At 46.7% G+C, this 12,916-nt stretch overlaps 1 protein-coding gene across 1 annotated transcript; it reads left to right on the top strand.

Moving 5' to 3' along the window:
* Positions 1-4,842: 4,842 nt before the first annotated feature.
* LOC144135062 (uncharacterized) lies at positions 4,843-12,916 on the top strand. The gene is made up of 5 exons (XM_077667822.1): positions 4,843-4,909; positions 5,780-5,894; positions 8,702-8,863; positions 9,973-10,062; positions 12,826-12,916. The coding sequence occupies exons 2-5, from the start codon at positions 5,781-5,783 to the stop codon at positions 12,901-12,903; spliced, it is 444 nt and encodes a 147-aa protein (XP_077523948.1). The 5' UTR covers positions 4,843-4,909; position 5,780; the 3' UTR covers positions 12,904-12,916.

A 12,916-nucleotide genomic window follows, 5' to 3' on the forward strand; every position in this document is an offset into this window, starting at 1 on the left:
ATATTGCATCCGCGGCCTGCCTCGCCTTCTTTAGTATATGGACGCTCCCGGTCTGCTTATCAGCCAAAGCACGGCACCGCCCGTCAGTGCTGATTTAACGTGGCGCCTGACGTGGAGATGGAAATACCGCGCAGCTTACGTTGCTCCTGCGCTGAGCGATTATTTTCTGGCTGATATAGGACGGCTGTTGCCTCTATGCGTATATTAGCGCTGCAAACTCTCCAGTCGTAAAGCAGTAGCCCAACTCTCCTCTAAGGTATCAGGCCAACACCACTGCCCGATTCGCACGAGTTAAGAAACGCACGCGCCTCCTATGAGCCTTGGTGTCAACTAACTTTCTTAACCCGCATAGAAAAAAGCGACATATAGCAGTTCGCTTCACCGACTACAGTTGACGCGACGGGTTGTAAAACAAGTATTTTAGAAGTGAGACTTTGTCATCATTGAAACGCGGCCTTTACTGGTAGTTCCCCAACAGATGAAATTAATGATCTTTGGCACCTCTGGCTATTAATATCACTGGGCCAAAGGTTTTCTCATCAATGCCCGACAAAAGGGCTTTCAGCGATGATCTACACTGGCGTCCAGCGGCCGCCTATGTTTGGTTCCGTATATCAGCGCGGCAACGAGAGACGAGTGCTGTGAGCTGTTATGCTTGTGTGTGGCGGTGGCGTAGAAAGCTTATAGTAGTGAGACTGTGCCTGTTACATTAGGATTGTAAATAATAAAGGAAGATGTGCTTTTGCGGTCAGGCCTGAGAATAGAATAAGATGGTGCTCATTCAACCATCTGGCGAGAAAGAAAACAACTCCACTGCCTTTATTACTATGACAGTGTAGGCCATTGTGTTTCACTATGATTAACACAGCTCAGTCGAAAAAAATAACAGAACTTTGTCCAAAATTCGAAAAATTCTTTGTCGTTTTGTCGTACGGACATATCTTTATGTAGCACTCTAATATTTTTCTTTAGTACTTTCTAGCACCTCTTTGACAGGGGACAGCAAAATACTGCAAAGAATGTGTTTTTCGCGGCGGCGGAATTTCTATGAAGGCCAAATTCTAGAGGCCCGTGTACTGTGCGATGTCAGTGCACGTTAAAGAATAATAATAATAATAATTGGTTTTTTGGGGAAAGGAAATGGCGCAGTATCTGTCTCATATATCTTTGGACACCTGAACCGCGCCGTAAGGGAAGGGATAAAGGAGGGAGTGAAAGAAGAAAGGAAGAATAGGTGCCGTAGTGGAGGGCTCCGGAATAATTTCGACCACCTGGGGATCTTTAACGTGCACTGACATCGCACAGCACACGAGCGCCTTAGCGTTTTTCCTCCATAAAAACGCAGCCACCGCGGTCGGGTTCGAACCCGGATACCTCGGATCAGTAGTCGAGCGCCTTAACCACTGAGCCACCGCGGCGGGGCCGTTAAAGAACCCCAGATGGTCGAAATTTCCGGAGCCCTTCACTACGGCGTCCCTCATAGCCTGAGTCACTTTGGGACGTTAAACCCCCATAAACCAAACCAAAGAACGTGTTTTTACTATAAGAATCATGGCAAAAAATGCTCCAAAACCGGTTGGGACGAGAGAAAATTTTGTTGTGTTTTTCGACTGTGCGATTGGCATAACCCGACTGTTGCCAGCATCGCTGCACATCTTGCCTGAATGGAACTGAAATTTTATATGCCAAATAATGCGAGGGCTAACTGGGCTAAAATACACATTGAAACAAATTCGATTAACAGGTGAAAACAACCGTTAAAGGCAGCGTACGTTAGACACGAGACAAAATATAGAAACTTTGCACAAAAACCAAAAAGTGGGCTACGATTAAATATAAAATAAGAAATTCTGTAACGTGTAATAAACCATCATATAGAAATGTGCTTTAAGAATGACTAAGTAGAAGAGTTTTTGTCTTTTTAGGTTCTATTTGCAGTACCTATATATGAAAATGATGCGCACTTCACAGTTTTATTTAACCCCGTTGAATAAAAGAACTTGAATAAAGTATAGAAGAGACGTGATTGATGTCCATGTAGTCGTGTAAAGATGTATACAGACATTGTCTCCCTGCCTTACGCTTCAGTTCTAGCGTTGCTCCAGCCCGTAGGGAAAAAAAATGAAATTTGGTTTCCGGGGAAATAAAATGGCGCAGTACCTGTCTCATATATCGTTGGACACCCGAACTGCGCCGTAAGGGAAGGGATATAGGAGGGAGTGAAAGAAGGAAGGAAGAAAGAGGTGCCGTAGTGAAGGGCTCCGGTTATAATAATCTCGACCTCCTGGGGATCTCTAACGTGCACTGACATCGCACAGCACACGGACGCGCTTTTGCACCTTCGCCTCCATCGAAACGCGGCCGCCGCGGCTGCGTTTCGATGGAGGCGAAACGCAGACCACGCCCGTGTGCCGTGCGATGTCAGTGCACGTACACTTTTTCATTTCGGAAGTCATGGTCGAAATTCCGGACAAACAGATTCTAGTGTGCCGAGAAGAGGCGGATAACCTGCACAGCCGGGACGCGCCCAATGGGACTCGCACGCAAGATGATGTTGGTGAGGACGATGAATTTTTATGGCGCAAGGGAACTTCACTTCTTTTATGGAGAACTTATTAGCAACAGAATAATGGCGGCACAGAATTATTTAACTGGATCCCTGATACGCTCAATATTCCTTCCATCCATCTACCTAGGTGTCCTCTTATTACTTTACTCACTGGGGCATGGTAGGTTCTCTTTCTGCTTAAAAAAAATTGCCCTATCTCCATCGACAACTTGTTTATGTGGTATGTTTTGCGAAGAAGTCAGTCATTGCTCCCGAAATTGTTCCCTTACTGTCCCTTTCGTTTCCCGTTTGAAGTCTCTCTGCTCATCTGACATTACACCGTATACTTAATTACCCCTCTCTTTTGAATAACCCTGCTGCTTGTGCCGTTCTAATTCAAATGGTTCACCTCATAAGCAGCACAATTCATACACATTCCCGATGAATTTCATCGTCATTCTCATTTCTCCTGCACAAGCTCTGCAGAGAGAAGCGCTCTGTGTTCCTTTGCTGGGCATGAATGCCTCTCGCTGTGGCCTGACACTGTGCTTGGACCAACTGTGCCTGTGATAATATCTGCGCTTACATTATATGTGACATTATCTGTGCCTCTAACTGTTCTGTGACTTTAGTGTTTCACGTTTTCTTGTTCTTTTTTTGGTTTTATTTCCCTGCTTTTCTCATTAAATGAAGTTCTTTTTTTGCGTTTAGCTCCATTTTTGTGTTGGCTTTAAGCCCGGTAAAGCATTGCTCTGTCCGGGCTCCCTCTCTCTTTCATTTATGTTTGTTTATTTTTTCTGAGAGGACCAATAAAAGGGTAAAAGGGCATCTGTGACCAAAGAGCGCCTTGGCACAAGGTTTTTTCTTTTGTTCAAGGTGGGGTCAAAGAACCATTTCCTAAGCAATTCATGCTAAAGAAGCCTAGCACCAGGCAGGGGAAAGCTTGTACTCATTGTATCACCGGTGGGTACCCGGCGGCATTGGGGATCGAATCCTGCACCTTCCCCATGCGAGGCTGATGCTCAAACCACTAAGCCACCTATGCGGTCCAGAACTGAGCTCTAGAAAAGGCAGCTTAACTGCAACCGATGAAAGGCTGTAAGTTTAGCCTGCGAAACCTTCTCCAAGTCTCCCCAAATCAGAGGCGAACATAGGAACAAACAAGTGTCAGTCGCAGGGGACCTGTTCAAAATCACTGCCTCAAAGCTATCTGTTGGTTCCGTAGCTTCACGTCAGGCGGCGTGACAATAGTGAAAAATTCCGAGTCGGTCGGCGAAGTCCTCGGGCGTTCGTCTGGTCTGCCCACACTGTCTGATTGTTCTGCAGACATTGTGAGATTCGGCGATAAATAAAAGCTTGGCGCCGGCTCGGCGCAGCACTCCTGTTGCATAAAGCGCCTCAGATTTGAATTATATTCTAGCGAGGTGCTCGAAGACGTGAGGATCGTATGCAGAGTGCACGATTCACGGTCTTCCCGCCATGACCGATGGGGAATAATTTGATCGCGCCCCCGGTGCGACTAGACAAAAGGTGAGAAAAAAAAAACTGATGCCAACCAATATCTTTCAAGAAGAGAGCGCGTATATTCGCGCTGTTGGCATAAGAGAAGTTTGCAAGTATGACTCGGCTACTCGTTTTGGATTAGTCATCGGCTAGAAGCTTTCTTGCACTGCACCGCGTCATTAAAGTGCGCATGTTGACCATTAAAAGCCGTCTCATTATCATGTGATTATGGCCTCCAAAGCATCTTGAAATGAAATCAAGAAGTAAACATGCCCCAGAGGGAAATGATAAATGGTTTGCGTGCTGTTATTACTTGGTACAAAAGTAGAGGAAAAATAAATTTGCAAAATGGTGTTCGAACATCTGCCATACGCGATGAATAATAAAGTGGTAATCTTTGCACCACAGAAGCACCGGAAATAAGCTCTTTTACTTACGCTCTTGCATACTCAGTGAAGTGGACCCGTTTGGGTGTGGCCCTGAGTATCATCGTCATTATTATCATATGCAACTTCCAACCGAGTAGCTCTGACGGTACCGAAAAAAATACATTCCTCTTCACAACTGACGTCACGAGCCTAAATCCAGTAGCGGGAGAAAATGTTTATTTTTCAATCGTATTTTCTCACCAATAAATTCGGCTTGCGCTGCCGAACCAGAATTAAGATGGCCATAGACAGGCAAACAATGGTTGTCGTCCTCAGTGGTCCTTTAAATTACACAAGCGAAGGTTGAAATATCGTGTCGGTATTTTTCTTCTTCGTGTCCCTCACGTGGGTATGTGACGAAGAGGAGGGAGAAGTTGGCCGCCGCAAGCTGCGCTGAATCTGAACCGGACGGTCGAGATCAAGTTACAAGGTGAGGTTGTGAGCTGTCCGATTCTTTCTGATGTCACGCTTGCTTGCGAGTTTCTCTAATTGCAGCTGGCCCCACGCTTCTAAAGCGGTCTTTACATGAGCCCGTAGGCCCGGGTTGAGTCGAGTTGTCGGGTCGAAAACTGTTTACTGCGTTCTTGTAAACGCGCGCCGAGCCGGGTCGGGAGTGGAGGGGTCGGGTCCAGTCAACTCCGCTGCAAGGGGTGGGTTGACTCACTCGATTCGACCGGCAGGAAGCATGTAAACGCTGTCGAGTCGAAGAGTCGGGTTAGCGAGAGGAGAGAGGATACTGTTTGTCGCTTGCGCCGTCGCGCCTCCGAGATAGCTGCGCCGTGCCGCAATCTTGGAGGCCGCCATTGCCCGCTGAGCATTGCACTGCTCGACCCTTGGTGTCGCTGCAGCTGAACCGGTCTCGACTCGCTAAAATGTAGGTCATGAAAACACGCAGTCGTCGAGTTGGGGTGACTTTGCTCATCCCGACCCCCGACTCGACCCGGCGCTATGGGGTTTATGTTTAAGAGACCCGAGACAGGTGACCAATAAGACTGTTGAGCCGCCGCTTAACCACGATGCTGTACATTGTCTGCAAATCGGTCCATGGCGATTGCTACACTAAGCCGTACGTGGCCCACAACACCACGACAGCAATGGTGGACGATGCGGCATTTGATGCGTCTGAAATGCATGCCTCTTCATTTCTATTTCCCTGCTCGTTTGTTCACGGAAATGCATGCGTGTTGGTCCTTGTACTACAGCCGTTGCTTCTGTTGTACCCCACTCGATCGAGAGGCTCTATACCGTTAGAGCCCGTCTACTTCAAGCCTAACAGTCCGCCCTCATCTCCTCGCTCAAGAATGGCTGAAGTCGCAGAGGTGCTTGAGGTGGTCTCCAAGAGTCGACGCATCTTCGAGGTATCCTTTGACGAATACGTCGGGACAGTCAACGGGCTCTTCAATTTCATCGAACTGGTAAGGCTTGCTCCGTAGCAATGGTAACTGCACTATACGTTACAGGCGTAAGCGTTAAGAATATTTCATTTATTTATTCGCAAAATACTGCGGACACTGAGTCCAAGCATTCCAAGCGCATTTGTTTATTCCAGCAGGAAAGCTGGCCGAGAAGAAACATGAACTCTGAAATTACTTGCCAAAAAGAAGTTACGGGGTTTCTACTAGTTAGCATTTACAAAAAATATAAACAAGGATGAGGACCTTGCGCTGTCGCGCAACGAACAGGTACTAGTCGTTGCAGAGTTGTCGCAGAGGAGGCCGTTGAAAAGCCTACACATGTCTTCATCCTTGCTGAAATGTTTCATATGAATGCCGCTTGTAGAATTAAATAGAGCACAGAGTGCATAAAATGTGGAAAATTGTGCATAGGTCCGTATGCAAATTTTTATTTGTTTTAACTTTCATTCCTTTTCGCGTAATTTTCATAAGATGTGCCTGACGTCTAAGGAATCTCTGTGAACTTTCATTTTTGCTTCTGCGTTTCCGTATTATTCCTATAGGCTACATATCGTGCATATGATTAATCTACAACTAGTCCTGCGTGCCGTTCCTCATTCGCAGTGACCTTATCCCCGTCAATTCCTTGATCTTTCTCCACTGACTCTCTGTAGACCTTGATACGTTTGTTTAAATTGGGATTCACATTGTCGTCCTAAAACACGACTGCTATTGACCTGCGCGCTTAGCACCTACTGAACGAGTCCATTTCCTCGTTTAGAAATAGGATATTGGAACCAGGTCATGACGGCAGGCAGAAGATCAGGACAGGCTTAGAAGCTGTCCTTGAGAAAGCTAAAAAAAAGCTTATTGCATGTAATTGCGCCTACTCGGAAAAAAGGTCGTCAGTTGTGGCCATGGCGACACCCGTGATTGACAGTCGCCTGAATAAGAATGGATACACGTGGCTAGAGTCACTAAAAATGCACTGTTTCGACGGCTCTCTCTAGGGGTTCTCGGTTGGACCCTGTGCACGCAGAGCATTCAAAGCAGAATGCCTGAATCTTCGGTAACGATTATAACTGCGATAACATCAGAGTTCATGTATACAAGGAGCAAAATGCGCCGTCTTATGTCACAAAATTTGCTCATTGGTCGAGAAAGGTCACGGAACCTTGTAACGTCATCATAATCTGCCGTGGTGGATCACCTGGTTAGTCGAGAGTGAGTTCAGATGACCTTGTGACTTTATCGCAGCTAGCCCAACCTTTGACACATGCAAATGTCGGCACTATCACAGTATATACAGTGAATACCTGCTACTGCAGCTAGCGATCCGAATATAATAGCTTTTGAAAGACCGGCAATAGCAAATAAACTAACGCAAACAAACACAATAAATTGCAACGGAATCTTCTACGAATGAGCAATCTAATGCTATCGCATTGCACTTTTAAGGTGACTTAAGCGCCCTCGTAGTTTTCCAGCGTCATAAAGATAACGGCCATAGTCGCTATCTTTCGCAGACAATCAATAGTTCATCTCGGCAGCGCGAGACGCGAAAAGTTTCCTCCTGAAATGAAGCTAGAAACTATGCATCACCTGGTCGTTCGCCAGCGTTAACTGTCTAATATACGGTGCTTTTGTACCCTTCTCCTTCCGCTGCTAGTATACGTTACTGCTGTCTTACACCAACAACCAAAAGCATAAGCGTTGACGTGAAGCCCACCTGACGACGACGAACCGATCGAGTGCGGTTCTGACGGCTCGCGAACGCGGCTTGGTTTTCTTAGCAGGCAATAATTACAGTTCCGGAGGATATCGTTTGTACTCAATAGATTCCGATGCGTCCGACCTTGGTTCTCGTGTAATTTATTGTATTTGACACAAACGCGAAACAGCGCTTTTTCATCATAAATTCCTTGCGGGCCCACGGCGCATCAACTGCCAATGAAACCCACCCGTGGATGAACTTGCGACAAGTCCTCCCATCTCTACAAACACTTCCGACCAAAGATATACGGAGTTTAATAGACTAATTCTATTCCTAGTGATACAATTTCAGCTAAACAGGACTGCAGTCTGTACTGAAAATAACCTAGTACGAAGTCATAATTTACATAGTTTAGGGTTTAGGGGGGGTTTAAAGTCCAAAAGCGACTCAGGCTATGAGAGACGCTGTAGTGAAGGGATCCGGAAATTTTGACCACCTGGGGTTCTTTAACGTGCACTGACATCGCACAGTACACGGGCTTCTAGAATTTTGCCTCCATCGAAATTCTACCACCGCGGCCGGGATCGAACCCGCGTCATTCGGGCCAGCAGCCGAGCGCCATAACCACTCAGCCACCGCGGCGGTTTAATTTACATAGTGTTCTACAAATATTGAACATGTATGTATGTTTGTTTTAGTTAATAAAAGAAAATGCTAAAGGGTCCTAAAGTGCTGTAAATGCATGTTACATTTTTGCGAACGAGAACTTAAATATTAACCTAATGTGGCAAGAATGTCGTTGTATGGTGCATGTGCAAGGAGAATGTGTAGTAACGAATGTCACAAAAAGTTGCGTTCGGAGGGTGAGTTTCGTGGGGTAGATTCAAGCCACGGGCAGAAGCACCTGCATCGACACAGTGGCCATTCGCGTTTCTGGTCGTGGTTGGACAGTCCCTCAACATGAGCATGCCAAGGGTGCGAGGTCACGTGACCTTGCTAAATGGTGGCTTCTGTTCGTTATCATCACGAAATCCCCAACGGTAAGGATGAGAGGGTGGGGTGAGGAGATCCGGTTATAATAGGTGGCACTAAACAAAAAAAAATCTCTCCGCAGTGCGGCGGCTGGGCTCTCTACTTCATGCTGGGTACCGCCGAGACCAGCATGCAGCGCTTGCTGGGCGGCACTGCGTACACCTACTCTTTCAACGGCCTCTTCATGATCATAACGAGCTTCCTGAGCTACACTTCCGCCCACATACTGCCGACCACCTTCTACGTAAGTCCCTGCTCTCTGAAGCGCCGACAGCCGGGTACGAGGAAGTTAGGAAGAAAGGAGAGGCGCAGTAGCCGCTTCACTCCGGGTGGACATTGCTTGAGGAGGAGCATGACTCGGAGAAGCAAACCTCTCGTATCCCTGAGCTTTCTTCGGGACTGGGAAGCGCGAAGAGGCGTGGACCACTCGCAAAAACTGGAGACTGCAAATTACCTGCCCTGTGGTTACAAAGAAAGGAACGCTTCTTAGGATGTTCAGTGGATCCCACGTTCTATCAGTGGTCCTCGAGAATTGCGCAGCGTTGCATGGATCTCGGAGGATCGCTGTCGCCTTTCTGCCCAATGCGGCATGGTAGCATTTATTTAATGAATAGAAGTAGGCAGGCGATGCCATTTGCGAGAACTGGGCTGCGCGCAGGACTCGCACCTGAACAGCACTGGGCATTGGCGAGAGTGTAAAGGTGAAATACAGAAGAACATAAATATATAATGAGGGAGGGCGCTTATTTGAAGTCTGTAGAAAAAGGTAAACATGTACAAAAGTTAGCCCCTTCCAGAATGATACGCAGGAATTTTTTTACATGCAATATTTGTTGTCTCAGAACATAAAACAGGTATAAAATGATGGGTAAAGAAAAATAGTGGTTAAATAAATAAAAAAAAAAGATTGGCCTATCTAATGAAGCTGAGGAGAGAGCGATGACTCGGTCCGTTTAAGCAGTATATGACGAAGGATTGGTCGGTGAGACTCGGTGTCGCGATGTGGTGGATTCTTGTCGGCTTCAGTACCGACGCTGAGGCCGTTGCGGGAACTCCATAGAAGGCCCCCTCTTCCGATGAGGTGCGTACCCTTCTATGTCCTCATCAGAATAGTGCGCCCGGTAACTTCGAGCCCTTTGTCCGCAGACCTCATAGTTGGCTTTTAAGTAATTTAAGGCATGTGGCCGACATTGGCGAGCAGCAATCTTTTGCGGCGGGTCTCAGAGCCCATGGCTTAGTTTTGGCGCATAAAAATCCAAGTGATTATTTTAGTATAGAAGAACTCTATGTCAAGGGACTAGCTTTCTATCTTTTTTAGCTCTCCCCTCTGATGCCTTTCTGACTTGTTCGCAGTATGTCATGTTCCATGGGACAGCCGCCCTGTTGTACATCTGCACCTGCATCATGATCGTCCGAGATTCCAAAGAAGTGGGCGGACCTCCCGTAAGTGCGCTGCTGTCCCACATGCCGCCTTTACGGCCAACTCTTTATAAATAATCGCTGTCCTAAAGCTTCTGGAAGTTTGCAGGAGTTATTAAATCGAAAGCAGTAGATAGTTCATTGGCACGAAAATCTGGTGTCGCCCAAAAGCGACGGCGTTGCACAACTCGCGATTGGTCTGAACGGTGTGACGTCATCAAATGTGGGTAAATACGAAATGGTAACCAGACGCTGTCAGTATTGCTTGGGCAAGCTCATGAAAAAGGTGGTGCCGACAAGACTCTTGCGCTACATGGAGAGCGAGGGACTCTGGCCTGTTGAAATGGTAGGTTATAGACCGCGTCTTAGCGCACAGGACGTTGTGTTAAGGCTTAAACATGATATACTTGATGATCCCGACGGAACTAAAGGGGGTAGGGCAATCTTGGGGCTGGATCTTACAAAAGCATTCGATAATGTGGAACATAGAGCGGTCCTTGAAGGCCTCAGTGAGGCCGGAGTAGGCATCAAGTGCTTTAACTATGTCAAAATATTCTTAAGCAATCGAAAGACCACTATAAGCTTTGTAGGGCTCTCCTCAAAGCAGATTGGGCTCGGCAATAAGGGGGCCCCTCAAGATTCCGTCCTATCTCCAATGCTCTTCAATTTTGCCATGAGAGGACTGTCCCACAGGCTGCATAAAATTAAGGGGCTAAAGCACAGCGTTTATGCCGATGATATAACCATTTGGACAGCAGTGGGAATGAACGCTGACATCTCATACCGGCTGCAGGCAGCGGCAGAGGTAGTTGAAAACTATGCTCTGGAGAGAGGGCTTTCCTGCTCCCCTCTAAAATCTGAGATCTTCTCGCTTAACACCAAAGACCAGATGAGGAAAGAGACTCGCTTCCCTCACCTATACGGCCCGATAGAGGTTGTCGTTGGGGGCAGGGTAGTACCTAGGGTTGACACTGTAAGATTCCTAGGATACTTTCTCCAGACGAACGGACGTAACATAACCACTACCAAGAAGCTTAGCACCTATGTCGCCCAAGTTATAGGTATCTTTGGGCGGATCTCCCTCGGTATCTCACCTAACACCTCAACGGAGAAGCTGATATGTATGGTAGTCCACAATGCCTGTGCGGAGATCACCAGGGCAGTAAGAGAAGCTTAAATTGGGAGGCTTAGCTCCTCAATAGTAGGCAGGCATATCCTTAATGACCTAGGGGAGAGCGAGAGGAAACCCCCGTATACTGTAGAGCTAATTCCCTTAGACATACGGAAACATCTCAGAATTGCCAATATACCTAAGAACATGCACCCGGAGCATGATAAAGAAAGGAGAAGACATAGAGCTCGAACAATAATGAGCAATATTGCCCTGGACCCGCCGGGTAAGATAGCCTTCTGCGACGCAGCCTGTGGGTCCGATGGCGCCGCGGTCATTGCCGTCGTTGATGGGAATGGGGAGAAAGTGACTGTAGCATACTAGGAATTCGTTAGTGGCAGAGGAGGCTGCTATATCCCTAGCGCGCGTCAGTACCAAAGCCAAGATCATCTTGCCTGACAGTAAGGCAGCTGTTCACAACTTTTGTAAGGGGGTGGTCTCCAGTCAAGCCGCCAAATCACTAAGAAGGTACCCCTCAAGCAGCGAGGTCCCTCTCATATAGGTTCCTGCTCATGAGGGCATTCATGAGGCTCCTCATAGCTTTGCTCAAGAAATATACATCCGAGCTGCTCTGGATAGGATAGGAAAACACTATCACTTCCGGATAGGTCACTTACACCAAAGGAGTGCAGGGCCTGGAGGAGGCTTCAGGTCAACAGATTCTTTCCGTACTCTACACTACACGATGAAGACACTGGGGTGCCTGAGCTCTGCAGTAGCTGCCACAGAATGACTTCGCAAAATCACTTAATTTGGGAGTTTCAGGATTCTCCTGGTGCTAAATCACAATGCATCCCAGACCTTACCACCTGGGAAGAGCTGATCCGGAGTCACGACCCGGATCAGCAAAGAGTCCTCATCCGTCAGGCGGAGACAGCTTACTGTAAGACTCTCTCCGCGGTCTCCGGTGCTGAGAGCCAGTCTGAAGGCACCCCCTCCTAATTGCTGCGCCCCGACCCTGAGGCCCTATGATGACGGGAATAAAGTTCATCCATTCATTCAGTATTAGCATTTAAAAATGCACCAGCCACAGGGGAATGGAGTAGAATCAGAACAGACCGGGAATATGACTAGAATGACTAGAACGGAATTCGAATAGAATTAGAATGTGTTTGCATTGCTCGTACGCGAGTTTATAAGCGCCACCAGTAATTTTGTTACCCATCTTAAGCTACACGAGCCTCCTTAATTGTGATACATACCAAATTGTGTTACATCCTTAATTGCGATACATACCAAAGCGACTCAGGCTATAAAGGACTCCGTAGCGAAGGGCTCCGGAAATTTTGACCACCTGTGCTTCTTCAACGTGCGCTCATATCGCAAAGTACATCGCATATATATATATATATATATATATATATATATATATATATATATATATATATATATATATATATATATATATATATATATATATATATATATATATATATATATATATATATATATATATATATATATATATATATATATATATATATATATAGAGAGAGAGAGATCATATAAAGTAGTCAAGAATTCTGTACTCCGGCATTGTTAACTGTAATACATTTAACAGTGTCAACGTCATACACCTTACCCAGCTTGCCCCCCCCCCCCCTTTTTATTCGCAGACGTTGGGCTTGATGACCGGAGGCGTACACTCCTTCCACTGCGCCTACGCGACGTACAAGAATTACTACGAGAAATGACGGACCATCGGGC

This window comes from Amblyomma americanum, chromosome 5 (assembly GCF_052857255.1).
Source record: "Amblyomma americanum isolate KBUSLIRL-KWMA chromosome 5, ASM5285725v1, whole genome shotgun sequence".
Classification (NCBI taxonomy): domain Eukaryota; kingdom Metazoa; phylum Arthropoda; class Arachnida; order Ixodida; family Ixodidae; genus Amblyomma; species Amblyomma americanum.